The sequence below is a fragment of the Phyllostomus discolor genome, chromosome 11 (assembly GCF_004126475.2).
Source record: "Phyllostomus discolor isolate MPI-MPIP mPhyDis1 chromosome 11, mPhyDis1.pri.v3, whole genome shotgun sequence".
Classification (NCBI taxonomy): Eukaryota; Metazoa; Chordata; class Mammalia; order Chiroptera; family Phyllostomidae; genus Phyllostomus; species Phyllostomus discolor.
The window spans coordinates 23,928,083-23,942,182 of record NC_040913.2 but is presented as its reverse complement, the minus strand read 5'-3'; the positions used below and the strand labels follow the sequence as shown (position 1 = coordinate 23,942,182).

The following is a 14,100-nucleotide window of genomic DNA, read 5'->3' as shown; positions in this document are numbered from 1 at the left end:
ACAACCAATTTAAAAACAAAAACCAACCAGAACTTCCAGAAAATCTAATTGTATGGAAGTCCAACAACTAAGGAGTTGAAGAAGAAACATTAATCCAGACTGGTACGAGGGGTAGAAATGGGCAGCGGGGGAATAGAGGATGCATGTCAAGGAGGCAACTGGTAGACCAGGTAGGTGAGGTGGTGGCTGGCAGACCAGACAGTCCTATATCCGCATGCGGATAAACCGGGAGGAACAACCGGGGAGTGAGACAGACCACACAACCCAGGGTTCCAGCACAGGGAAAAGAAAACTTCAAAAGCCTCTGGCTGGAAAGCTTCTGGGGGTTTTGGTGGTGGGAGAAACTCCCAGTCTCACAGAGGAGTCCGTTAGAGGGGCCCATGGGAACCTAGAACACACACAAGGCCACCCATCCAGGAATCAGCACCAGGGCAGCCCCTGAAAAAGCACAGTTCACTTGTGGGAAGTAGAGGAAGTGACTGAAAGTGGGGCAAGAGTCGAGCACACAGCATTGTTCCCTCTCTAACCCCTCCCCCACAAACAGCACCACAACTCAGCAAAGAGGGTTGCCCAGCCCTGGTGAATACCTAAGGCTCTGCCCATTACAACATAGCAGGTGTGCCAAGACAAAGAAATATGGCCCAAATGAAAGCACAGATCAAAACTCCAGAAAAAGAACTAAGTGACAAGGAGATAGCCAACCTATCAAGATGCAGAATTCAAAACACTGGTAATCAGGATGCTCACAGAAATGGTTGAGTACAGCTGCAAAATAAAGGAAGAAGTGAAGGCCATACAAAGTGAAAAATATATAGGGAACCAACAGTAAAGGGAAGGAAACCAGGACTTAATGGTTTGGAACAAAAGGAAAAAATAAAATTTCAACTGGAACAGAAGGAAGAAACAAGAATTCAAAAAAATGAGGAGAGGCTTAGGAGCCTCCAGGACAACTTTAAATGTTCCAACATCTGAATCATAGGAGTACCAGAAGGAGAAGAGGAGGCGAAAGAAATAGAAGATTTATTTCAAAAAATAATGAAAACTTCCCCAGTCTGGTGAAGGAAATAGACATACAGGTCCAGGAAGCTCAGAGAATCCCAAAGAAGTTGGCCCTACAGAGGAACACACCAAGACTCATCATAATTGAATTGCCCAAGATTAAAGATAAGGAGAGAATCTTAAAAGCAGCAAGAGAAAAGGGGAGAGTTATCTACAAAGGAACTCCCATAAGACTCAGCTGATTTCTCAGAAGAAACCTTCCAGGTAGGAAGGGTCTATGAAGAACTGTTCAAAATCATGAAAGGCAGAGACCTCCATCCAAGATTACTCCATCCAGCAAAGCTAGCCTTTAGAATGGAAAGGCAGATAAAGTGCTTCCCAGATAAGGTAAAGCTAAAGGAGTTCATTATCATCAAACCCTTATATGAAATGTTAAAGGGACTTATCCAAGAAAAAGATCAAAACTATGAACAGTAAAATGACAACAAACTCACAACTATCAACAACTGAGCCTAAAGAAACAACAAAAACAAACTAAGCAAACAACAGGAACAGAATCACAGAAATGGAAATCGCACGGAGGGTTATTTGGGAGGTGGAAGAATGGGGGAAAATGTACAAGGAATAAGAAGCATAAATGGTAGATACAAAATAGGGGGAGGTTAAGAATAGTATAGGAAATGGAGATGCCAAAGAAGCTATATGTATGACCCATGGACATGAACTAAGGTGGGGGGAATGCTGGAGGGAAGGGAATACAAAGCAGAGGGTGATAAGGGGTAGAAAAAAATTGGGACAACTGTAATAGCATAATTAATAAAATATGCTTAAAAAAATGAAGTCAGTTGAAACTGAAAAAGCTGTAACCTGGAAAAGAACTTTTTGTCCTTTGAGTAACTGTATTCTTGATTTGAAAAATAGTTATATTGAGAAATGTGGTTTTATTTGTTGATTTAAGATACTTATTGAGACATGTTGCTGGGAATGTAGCAATGAATATGACAGTCCCATATTTATGAAGTTCACATTCAAGTGAGAAACATGATCAAAAAACAATTAAACAAGGCATCTTCAACATCATGTGGCATAGCATCACTTAGCAATGGCTACTTTAGATAAGGAGTCAGCAAACTTTTTCTGTAAAGGGCCAGAAAGTAAATGCTTTATGCTTTGCATGCCACATATGGTCTATCACATATATTTTTTTAAACAACTCTTTACAAATTTAAAACCCATTGTTAGCTCATGGGCTGTACAGAACAGGAAACGGGCTGGATATGGGCCATCACCAGTGTTCATTTAACCCTTGCTTTGTTTTAGACTGTGTGGTCAGAGAAGCCATTGGCAGATTTTAGGCAATTGGAGTAACATATCCTGATTTTTATATTCAAAATAACACTGAAGTAAGAAACTACGGATAGATAAGACAGAAGGAAAAGATAGTTACGAGGCTATTGCCTTATGTAAGACTCGTACATTTTTAGCTTCATCACCTGACTCCATTTACTGAGAAATTAAAGGCTGGGAAAAAAACTGATCTAGAAGGTAAAATACAAGTTCCGTTTTGAGCATGTTTAAACTTTAGATTCTTGTTAGACTCCTAAATGGAATTGTCAGTTTGAAAACAAACACGGTGGGTTCAGCTCCCTGTGGCAATGAAAACCAAACCCGAGAGACAGGTGCTGGTGCAAGGAAAGAGGCTTATTTCGGTGCTGATCTCAGAGAAGGGCAGGCTCCCGTCTCAAAGACTATCTCGCCTTCCTGCCCAAGCCCGTGGTTCTTATAGTGATAGGATGGGGAGGGCTTTCTCTCTCTACCCAATTATCTCGCTAGCTTTCAGAGTACATGAGGCCTTATCCATTCATCTCTCTAGCTCTTTGGCACATGCAAGAACCCCTCCCTGCGCCATCTTGGCCAATGGGGTAAACTCCCCAGTGCTCCTTGACTATTTGCTGTAACAAATTGGAGTTTAGGGAAGAGCCCACGACTGGATGGGTGAGCATCTCACCCATGGGTGAGTGCATTGGCATATAGACAGACCTAAAATCATGGAATTGGATAACATGACCTAGGGATGAAAGAGGGCTCCAAATGCAGCAAAGGAACTTGAGAAATTTGAGAGTGTACATTGAGTTAGGAGGAAAACACAGAGTAGTACCATGAAAGCCAAAAGAAGATGGAACAGTCAGCTTAATCAAATCATGCTGTCGGGTAAGATAAATATGCAGAAATAGTCATTCAACCTGGCATTGTGGAGATGATTCATAACTTTGATAGTAATTTTACTGGACTAATGTGGGACGAAAACCATATGCTTTGATGGTGAACAGAGAAACGATAATAGAGCAAAGGAAGTGGTATCTTCAAGGGAGTGTTGTTCTTTGTTTTAGTGGGAGATGGGACATGTTTGGTTAATGATAGGAATGATTCAGTAGTGAGGAAGAAGTCAGTGATTCATGGTATTAAAGACTGGCAGTTAAACTGATTTATTTTAAAGCGTGAACAAGAATTGCTTGAGTTGACAGGGGGAGAGTAAAGAATTTTCTAAATTTCCAAAATCCAGGTTCATAGAGGCTTAAGAGAGAACACCACGTATTTGGAGAATGACAAACTCTTATTTTGGCTGGAACAGTGTTTCTTTCTAAGCTACTAGTAAGTGATTGTCAAGGGCCAAAAAATTATGCCATGAAATTTGGAATTTATTGTGACAACAGGATCCTCTTAAGAGTTAGCACTGGGGAAACAAACCCCAGTCGGTGTGGCTCAGTTGATTGGGCATTGCCCTCAAACCGAAAGATTGCCTGTTGGATTCCTGGTCAGGGCACGTGCCTGGGTTGTCAGTTGAGTTCCACGTTAGGGCACATACAATGTTTCTCTCCCTCTCTTTCTCCCTCCTTCTCCCTCTCTGAAAATCAACAATTTAAATTTTCTAAAAAACTGGGGAAATATTTGATAGCATTTTGAAAATGCATTGAGTAAAGTAAAGGAAGACAAGTTTGGAGGTTTGACAAAACTGGAGTCAGGGAAACCAGTGAGGAAACTTACAATCTACCCGAGTGATTATTATAAGGGTCTGACTGAAGACTTGTCAGTGGTGGGTGTTTAAGAGGATGGTACAGTTTTGACAGCTACTTATGAAGTAAACAAACAAACAAAAAAGGTGTTTGATCAGACTAGCCTCACTAAGCAGTGAGGCAAAATTTGCCATATCAAACATGGCTTTTCTCCCCCCTTTGGAGACTAAAGAAATGTAAGGAATATAAGACTAGGCAAGGTCAATGACTAGTTCCATTCTGGCTGTTTAAAGTAGTCAGTTGACAATGTGTAGTAGTCAGATATATGGATATAAAATACAAGTGAAAGATCTGGCCTGGAAATAATTACCTGGGTGAGACACCAACATAAAATCCCAGTTGTCAGTAGGCTTCTTAGTAAGTGTGGGTTAAGGGAAACCAAGAGTCTTAATGACAGCCTGGCTGAAAAAAAATTATGAGACAGCAGTTTCAGACAACAATCTAAAAATCATTTGTGTGAACAGATTGTAGTTTGTGGACACAACCACTACAAAAAAAAGCCTCTATTTATTTAGCCTTTGCCAGGTGGTTTGGTGAGAGCATCATCCTGTACACCAAAAGGTTATGGGTTCAGTTTCCAGTCTGTGCACATAACTGAGTCACGAGTTATATCCCCAATTGGGGCATGTATGGGAGACAACTGATCGATATTTCTCTCTCTCTTCCTGCCATTTCTTCCTCTGCTTTCCTTAAAATCAGTAAACATATCTAGCCTCAAAGGAGGATTAAAAAAAAAAAAACCTCTAACCATTTAAAACCCTATTTCTTTTAAGTGCTTTTTAATAATAAATTATAAAATTAACCAGATAATTTACCTTTTATTCTTTATTAAGATTGAAGAATTGGAGGAGAAACTTAATGATGCACTTCACCAGAAGCAGCTACTAACATTGAGATTAGACAGCCAATTGACTTTTCAGCAGAAGGATGCCAGGTAAGTTTTTAAAAAGCTTCAATACCTATTTAGCACTTAAAAGTAATAGCATTACCTGTTAATGCATGTGGTTATAAGCTAAAATGGTAACAGTTTTTACATCCAGACCAACAAAAAAGTAGGTTACTCGATACATTCCACAAATTCAAAAAGTCAAGATTCAACATTTATTCAACAAACACTGCCTGTGTAAGTGAACCATAAATGACAATAGGAGCTCTCTAAACTGACCTCTACTTAACCTGCTGTCTCAATTAACCTTTTTTCAATTGCTCTGCAAAACATGCTGATTGATCTTCATAGCCCTTTGAACACTGCTGACATAAAGTGCCTTCTGTTCGTCTCACACTTTCTCCAGCTCTGTTGTGTGCTTATCAAAAGCCTCGTGTTTACTCACAAATATGCCTATGTGACTTGTACTTATTATACTTATGTAACTTAATTAAAATTATGTAAACAAATAACAGTACAAAAAAAGATGTGTCATTTTTATGAAAACTGCTGTATAATGAATTCTTGGAAAGGCTCAGTAAAAAGTGACTTAAAAAATCACCAAATTAAGCATAAGCAAGACAGATTTAGACATGGGGGAATGCAAAAATTAAACAACTCAATAAAAAGCATTCTCTAACATTTCTTCCCAAGTGTCTTTTAAAGCCTCCTGCCACTGTAAAGAAATTGAACTTAGAAATTATGAACAATGATTTATACACACACACACACACACAAAATATACACCTATGTTTTTTAAAAATCTGGAGTCTATTTAAAAAATTAATACATGAGTGTTTATTTCTATATTTTGCTTAAAAGTAAATGTATAAAGTAGGTATCATTTCACTTTATAACATTTCACTATTTAACCGATATTTTAAACAATTATCTGCCCAAATTATTGGTCACTAATATTTTAGATTAGTGACTCTCAGTCTTTAGCATGCAACAGAACCACCTGGGAGTCTTGTTAGAAAAGATTGTTTGGTCCTACCCTCCAGTTCTGATTTGGGCTTGCGTCCTGCAAAATTTCATTTCTGCCAAGTTCCTAGGTGATGCTGATGCTACTGCTGGTTCAGGGTAACACTTTGAAAATCACTGCATTCAGTAATAGGTCTTCTTTTCTAATTCTTTAGACATTTATCAGATTGAATGATGCTGAGAGGAAAGTTAGGAGGCTATTGTAATAATCCTCTTGATCACTGATTGGAGTAAATTGTATATGGACTCTGAATATAATGAAGGTAAAGTTGATAGGATGTTCTAATGGTTTAGATGTGGGGTTTAAAAGAAAAAGAGGAGCCGAAGATTGTGTCAACATCTTTGATCTGAATAAGTGAAAGGATGGAGTTACTGTCAACTAGGAAAAACCATAGTGGAATAGGTTTGCGAATGAAGAGCAGGAGTTCATTTTGGACGTGTTAAGTTAGAACTGTCTGATTAGAAATCCATGTGGAGTTGTATGAAAAGTCTGGTCTATACACAGTATTTAAGTCACAAGACTAGATTAATTCCCGAGGAAGTGAATCTGCATTCAAAGGAGAGGACTGGGTACTCCAGCATTAACACAGACCAGACAAGAAGACTGAGAAAGCACCATCAGTAAAATAAGAGAAAAATGAAGAGATTGTGGTGTCTTGGAAGGCAGGCAAAGAAAGTGTATAAGGAAAGAGAGATCAATTGTGTCAGGTGTTATTAGGTTAAGGATAAAAAGAATTTAAAATTGATCATTAGCAATTTAGATGTTATTGGTGACCTCGGAGTTTCATGGGATTAGCTGGTGACTGGAAACATGACTGGCATGGAAAAGCATCGGAGACATCTCCTGCTAAGCAGCTGCAAGTCTGCCACTAGGGGCTGCCAGTCTCAGTTCATAGTTTAGCCTCTCCCAGGAACCTCCAGGTCTAGCACAAGCAAAATCTGTAGATCTTTTTGTAGCTGAAATGGCCCCAGGCAGAGCAGAGGCAGTGGCTGCCATTGGCCTGCCCCAAACCTTTCCCAAAAAGCCCTAGAACCAACACACCAGAGTACCCCCGAACCACCTCCACAAACAGTACACCCAAGGGGCAGACCCAACAGGCACCAGAGCCCCACCAAAGAAAATCCTGCTCCATGGGGTCAGCCCCTGCACAACAGTGCTTCTGTTATAGCCATAGCCAGTCTCAGCCAGTCTGCCTGAGAGTCAGTCCTCCCCATCAGCATGCCAACAATGATCAAGGTTCAACTACAGTAGGAAGGCACATACAACCCACACAAGGGACATAGGTGGAGCACCTGGCTTAGGTGACCAGGGAGACTATGCAACTTGCCTATGTAAAGCCACTCTTATCAAGACCAGGAGATGTAGCAACTCTACCTAATAGATTTAAAAAAGAAAAGTCAGCTGAAATGAGACAAAGAAACATGTCCCAAATGAAAGAACAGACAGAATTCCAGAAAAAAATAAACAAAATGGAGACAAGCAATCGAGACTCTACCAAATGCAGAGTTCAAAACACTTGTTACAAGGATGCTCACTGAAGTCAGAATTTTAACAAAGAGATAGGAAAAACAAAAACAGGAGATAGAAAATATAAAAAGTAGTCAGTGAGAAATGAAGAATACAATAGAGAGAATAAACAGTAGACTAGATGAAGCAAAGGATCAAATCAGCAATTTGGTAGATAAGGTAGGAGAAAAGACCCAATTGGAACAGCAAAAAGAAAAAAAAGGATTTTAAAAAAGTGAGGATAGCTTAAGGGACCTATGGGACACTATCAAGCTTGCCAACATTTGCATCATAGGGCTACTGTAAAGAGAAAAGAGAGCAAAGAATTGAAAACCTAGTTGAAGAAACCATGACTGAAAAGTTCCCTAACCTGTCTCAAAGGAAATAGACATACAAGTCCAGGAAGCACAGAGAGTCCCAAACAAGATGAACCCAAAGAGGCCCACACCAAGACACATCATAATTAAAATACTAAGCTTAAACACAAAGAATCTTAAAAGCAGGAAGAGGAAAACAGTTACCTACGAGGAAGCTCCCGTTAGACTATCAGCTGACTGCTGAACAGAAACTTTGCAGGGCAAAAGAGATTGGCACAAAATATTCAAAGTGATAAGAATGACCTACAACCAAGACTACGCTGCCCAAAAAGGCAATCATTTAAACATTTTTTATTAATTTTTTTTAGAGAAAGAAACACTAATTTGTTGTCCCACTTATATGTGGATTCATTTGTTTTTTCTTGCATACACCCTGGCCAGAGATCAAACCCACAACCTTGGTGAATGAGGACGACACTCCAACTGAGCTCTACTAGGATAGGGCCTTTTTTCTTTTTAATACATATTTTTTAAGAGAAACAGAGGAACATTGATTTGTTGTCCCATTTATTTGTGCATTCATTGGCTAGGCTGTCATTTAGAATCAAAGGACAGATAAAGAGCTTGCAAGGACAGGAAACATCTAAAGGAGTTTATCACCACTAAACCATTATTACAAGAAATGTTGAAGGGACTTCTTTAAGAAGAAGAAAAGATAAAAAATGAGAATAACAGCTCTGGCTGGTATGGCTCAGTGGATTGAGTGCTAGACTGCAAACCAAAGGGTCGCCGGTTCCATTCCCAGTCAGGGCACATGCCTGGATTGCAGGCCAGGTCCCCAGTAAGGGGCACGCAAGAGGCAATCACACATTAATGTTTCTCTCCCCATGGCAATAAATACACACCTAAAAACAATTACTTTAAATGCAAGTGGATCAAATGCTCCAATCAAAAGACATAGAGTAACTGAATGGATGAGAAAACAATATCCTTATACATGCTGTCTACAAGAGACCGACTCACATTAAAAATAAAGGGATAAAAAAAGATATTTCATGAAAACAGAAACATAAAAAAAAGCTAGGGTATTAGACAAGAGACTTTAAAACAAAGGCTGTAACAAGAGACAGAAGGACTCAGCAATTCCAGTTCTGGATATTTATTCGAAGAAACTCAAAACACTAATTCGAAAAGACATATCATCCCTATATTCACTGCAGCAACATTTACAGTAGGCAAGATATGGAAGCAATCTGAGCATCCATCAAGACAAATGAATAAAGAAGATATGGTGCATATATGCAGTAGAGTATTACGCAGCCATAAAAAGGAGTGAAATGTTGCCATCTGCAACAACACGAATGTATGTATTTAGAGAGTGTTATGCTAAGTGAATTAAATCAAAGACAAAAATAATATGAGTTCACTTATATGTAGAATCTAAATTAAAAAAATAAAACAAGCTCATAGATATAGAAAGCATCTTGATGGTTGCCAGATGAAAAGGGGGAAGGGATTAAGATGTGCAAATTTGTGGTTATAAAAACAAGCCCTGGCTGGCATAGCTCAGTGGATTGAGCACAGGCTGTGAACCAAAGTGTCGCAGGTTCGATTCCCAGCCAGGGTACATGCCTGGGTTGCAGGCCATAACCCCCAACAACTACACATTAATGTTTCACTCTCTCTCTCTCTCCCCCTCCCTTTCCTCTCTAAAAATAAATAAATAAAATCTTTTTTTAAAAAAAGCCACTTGGAAATTCCAAGGGAAAAAAAAAGTCATGTGGATGTAAAGTAAAGCATAGGGAACATAGTCAATAATATAAGTATGTATGGTGTCAGATAGGTACTAGAATTATCAGGGTGATCTACTTTGTAAGTTATACAAATATCTACTCACTATGTTATACACCTAAAACTAATATAATACTATGTCAATTGCAATTGAAAAATAAAAAAACTATTAAAAAATACAGTGGAAAGGAATAACCAGAAGCCAAGTGTTATGTGCAAGTCATGTATTTTTTTATATATATATTTATTGATTATGCTATTACAGTTGTCCCATTTCAAGTCATGTCTTATATTTAAAACTGAAAGTGGTACAAAATGTAGTTTTGCATTTTTTCAAAATTTGAACTTAATAAAATAATCTGTGATTTTGGTATGTCAGAAAAAGAAAAACAAGAGCTTTGGAGTCAGTGAGTGTGGACACCTGTTGAGGAGTTTTATTCTGTGAGGGAGCAAACAAAGGAGGCATTGAAATGGGTCCAAAGTTGTGGGTTTTGTTTGTTCATTTGTTTTAAGATAGGAGAAATAACAGTATGTGTGATGTTGATGGGAGCCATACAGTCGGGAGGGGAAAAGCAGATGGTCCCTCCTGCTCAAAATCTTTGGGTAGGCAACTAAAGGTAGCAGTGTCTACTATACGTATTTTTTGAGAAGGGTGATTGTGTGCAAATACTGTTTTCATTACGTCATTATGGTTCAGTGCTGCCACCTTAAAGAGGTATACCTTTTAGTACCCGGACCAAGAGAATGAAAATTACTTTAATGGGTAGTATCCAAAGCAAGTGTCTAAGACTTAAACTCTAAACAGAAGAAATGTATAATTTTACAATTTTAATTTTTTTCATTCACCATTTATCCCCCCATATCCTCTTCTGCCTCCAACCATCCCCCTTTCCCTATAATTTTAATTTTGAAATTATTCTTTAAGCATATTAATACCCTATCTAATAATTTATATGGCTGCACACTTAGTAATGAGTATAGAATTGTCACTTCATGTTTAATTGGTTAAATAAATAAGAGTTTTGCTAAAGCCAAATATGCTATTTGAGCTTCTCATTTTCTAATTTTATATTACTATAAAAAGGTGACTTTGAGAAAATTAAATCTTGAGAAGTTTTTTAAGCTTGCCACAATTTTCTCCACAGAAAGTATCAAGAACTAATGAAACAAGAAATGGAAACTATTTTATTGAGACAGAAACAACTGGAAGAGACAAACCGTCAGCTAAGAGAGAAAGCTGGAGATATTCGTCGAAACCTGCATGACTTTGAGTTGACGGAAGAGCAATATATGAAACTGAAAGGTTTTCCTGAAGATCAGCTTTCTATTCCTGAATATGTATCTGTAAGTGTCTTGTGTCGTTAAAAAAAAAACAAACTACATGTATTTTCAGACTAAAGTTTGCCGTTTATGTTGTATCCGTCATTTCTGAAGTACCCAGTTATTTTATGGCCCTGATCTGAAGATGGAGAATGATGTTCAGACCACCCGATTTTAAAGGGTCTTAACTATTGGCCTCCAAAGGCAAGCAAGCAAGAAATAGAGCTCTGACATTACTGGCTGCATAGTCTATAGAAATGATTAATTATTCTATGTAAACTTGTGGTTTGTAACATTCTGAACATGAGAAATTATAGACATTAAACACTGATTAGGGGTTGCTGGGGGGTTAGGCATATAGAGGAGAGGGGAGTTGATGCGATTGCAAAGGTGTCAAGTAAGGGAGATTTTTGTGGATCTAGTTTAGGATCTTGAATGCAGTGTTTACACAAATCTACACGTAGGATTGATCTATGGCAATGGTTGTCAGCATCCCTTTACACTCTAAGAGTTACTGAGGACCCTGAAGGGCTTATGTACATATGGGCTATATCTATTAATATTTACCATATTAGAAATTAAAGTGGAACAAAACACAAGACCGCATAAGCACACATTCCATTAGACTTAAGGATGTTGATATCTTCACATATCATGTAGCCACTGGTAGATGCCCTTGAACAGGCATAAAAGAAAGAGCAACACAGGCAAACATGTTAGTATTACTAGGAAAATAGTTTTGACCTTATGAATGCCCTGAAAGGGACTCCGAGTGTGGGGTGGAGATCAAGGGCTCCCATACTTCACAGTTCTGCTGGTTTATGATATATAGATGTCATTTCACCTTAAGAGGCTTGAATTTTTCCAGTTATAAAAGGGCTCATTATAATAATAGCACCTTTCTATTGATATAATTGTGAAGATTAACAGTGATTATGTATGTAAAATGTTTTGCTTAGTCCTTAGCACATAGTAAACAATAAAATATTACCTATTTGTTGGAGTTAGTGATTGCCCCTCTTGGTTCTCATTTGGACAAGGTTTCCAGATTAATGATTTCCTACAAAATGTATTACATTTTTGTCCAGCTTTTTATTTAAACAGTTTAAGTATAGTATTTCTGCCCAGCATGTACTGTCCAAAACAAGTATCTTAAGTGCTGTCCTTGAGGCTTTATCCATAATAGATATCGAGTATCCCATTAGCGTCAGTTATTCATATCTTTGCTCTCTGGTTGTTAGTGTTCCTTGTCATAGCTTTTGTTTTCACAGGCAGTATTATCCTAACTAGTTATTTATTGTGTTGAGGACTAATCTTAGGACTTGCTTCTTAACAAATATGGAGCTTTTGCGATACAGCAGTATATTAAGGCATTTCAGAGAGTCCCTAATCGCCCTTTCCTAATTTACTCATGGCTTCTTTATTTTATAGGAACTTGTCAGATGGAACATTGCCCTAGTTTAGGGCAGGCAAATTCCCCAAAGAGGTTTGGAGTGGGAAGAGAGAGCTGAACTGAATGGAAGTGATACGAAAGATACCTCCTAATTCATCCTGATTATCTGTTACACTGCAGTGGTAGCAGTTAAGTAGAGCTTCACCAAGAGCCTAGGATGTGGGCTTCTCATACATTTAGGCATTGGAGACAGAGCAATACACAAAGCAAACAAATATTCCTGCCCTCATGGAGCTTGCATCTTAGTGGAGCAACACAGACAATAAATTAAAAGTAAAATATGTTGAATGCTTGTCATACATGCTATAGAGAAAAGAGCAAGGGTGAAGATTAGGAACTTCTGCCAGGTGAGCATAGTACTTTAAATCAGATTGGGTAGAGCCTTACTGATAGGGTGACATTTGATTAGAGGCCTGAAGGGAGTGAAAGCATACTTTTCTATCAGAGGAAACAGCAAAAGCAAAAGTCTGGAAGTCTCTGATGTGTTGAGGAGATAACAAGCTTCTCCTGTAAGCTTGTTATCTCCTGATAACAAGGAGATGAGGACTAAGGAGCAACTGGAATATTGATAGAAAGAAGAGAGGAAAGAGAAACTATCTCAGGGGTGGAGAGTTACAGATAATCTGGGCCTTGAGGGAACTGAATTGAACATTAAGACTTCAGGTATTAGTGATCAGACAATTAATGACTATCTGGTTTTAGTTTTATACAAATAAAACAAAACTTTATTGTACAGGCATATGATCTGAAACTCCTTAACATTTTTCTTTTATGACCTTAATATTTTACCTTTATTACCAATTATTGAGAGTACTATAAATTAGCAAATTTTAATTGCCATTTGGGTTTAAAGCCTGCTTGTTAATTTCATCTTTTTAAAGATGCGTTTCTATGAATTAATGGATCCACTAAAAAAGGAAATCTCCGAACTACAAGTGAAAAAGAATAACCTATCGGAAGAATTAACTGAAAACAAAGGCCAGCTGAAACAACTGACAGAGGTTTGTATGATTTTGATCACTGGTGATGACAAGAGGTACCAAGTTTTTCTATAAGGAATTTCTCAAGATTTGTGACAAGAATATAGGAGTCAGTGATAGAGAAACAGGACCGGGATGCTACCGTAGTGATTTTTCGTGAATGGTGGGGAGGAGGCTAAATTGGAAAAAGTTATCTTAAAGATTGGCAACATAAGTCCAGGACACTGACCCTAGGTTTATCAATCCATGGTTGATCATTTTGCTGTAAACTCATTTTATTCTCAGTTATTCATTACAGATTAGCCTTGTTTGTGATACATAAGGGAAGCTACCATCTACTTACCGGTCACTTTGCCTCTTCATCAGAAACAGTTAACTCTCCTAACACTTGTTCAGAGCACGTGCACCGATCCTAGCATTGGCCCCAGTGATGTGTGCGGTGCTGTGCTTGCCCTTCTAGAGTTCAAATTCTGGTGGCTCAGAGTTAGAACTTTAGGTGATAGCTTGACACTCTCACTATCTGTGTGACCTTGAGCAAGTCATTTAATGTTTCCTGTTCAGTCAAATGGAAAAAAAAATAATACTGTTTGTCCATTCATTTCATTGAATTGCCAGTGTTTTGGTTTCAAAGTAAAAGCAGATTTTTAGCAAAGTTGCAGTTCAAATTTATTTTGTGTCCTATTTCAAGGACAGCTATTACCAAAGACGTATTATTCAGAAATAAATAATTTAATTTATATTCTGATGCTC

The 14,100-nt window shown here is 38.1% G+C and overlaps 1 protein-coding gene across 2 annotated transcripts in view; it reads left to right on the top strand.

The window, feature by feature from the left end:
- Positions 1–14,100, top strand: part of PIBF1 (progesterone immunomodulatory binding factor 1) — a 181,444-nt gene that overhangs the window by 6,061 nt on the left and 161,283 nt on the right. Inside the window, exons 1-4 of one of the 2 annotated variants that reach the window (XM_036011297.1) lie at positions 4,907–5,007; positions 6,138–6,245; positions 10,743–10,941; positions 13,252–13,371. In XM_036011297.1, coding sequence (XP_035867190.1) covers positions 10,759–10,941; positions 13,252–13,371 — 303 coding nt within the window. In that variant the 5' untranslated portion in view covers positions 4,907–5,007; positions 6,138–6,245; positions 10,743–10,758. Of the gene's footprint in view, positions 1–4,906; positions 5,008–6,137; positions 6,246–10,742; positions 10,942–13,251; positions 13,372–14,100 lie in introns of those variants that run through there. The other variant, XM_028526719.2, reaches the window with a different exon arrangement.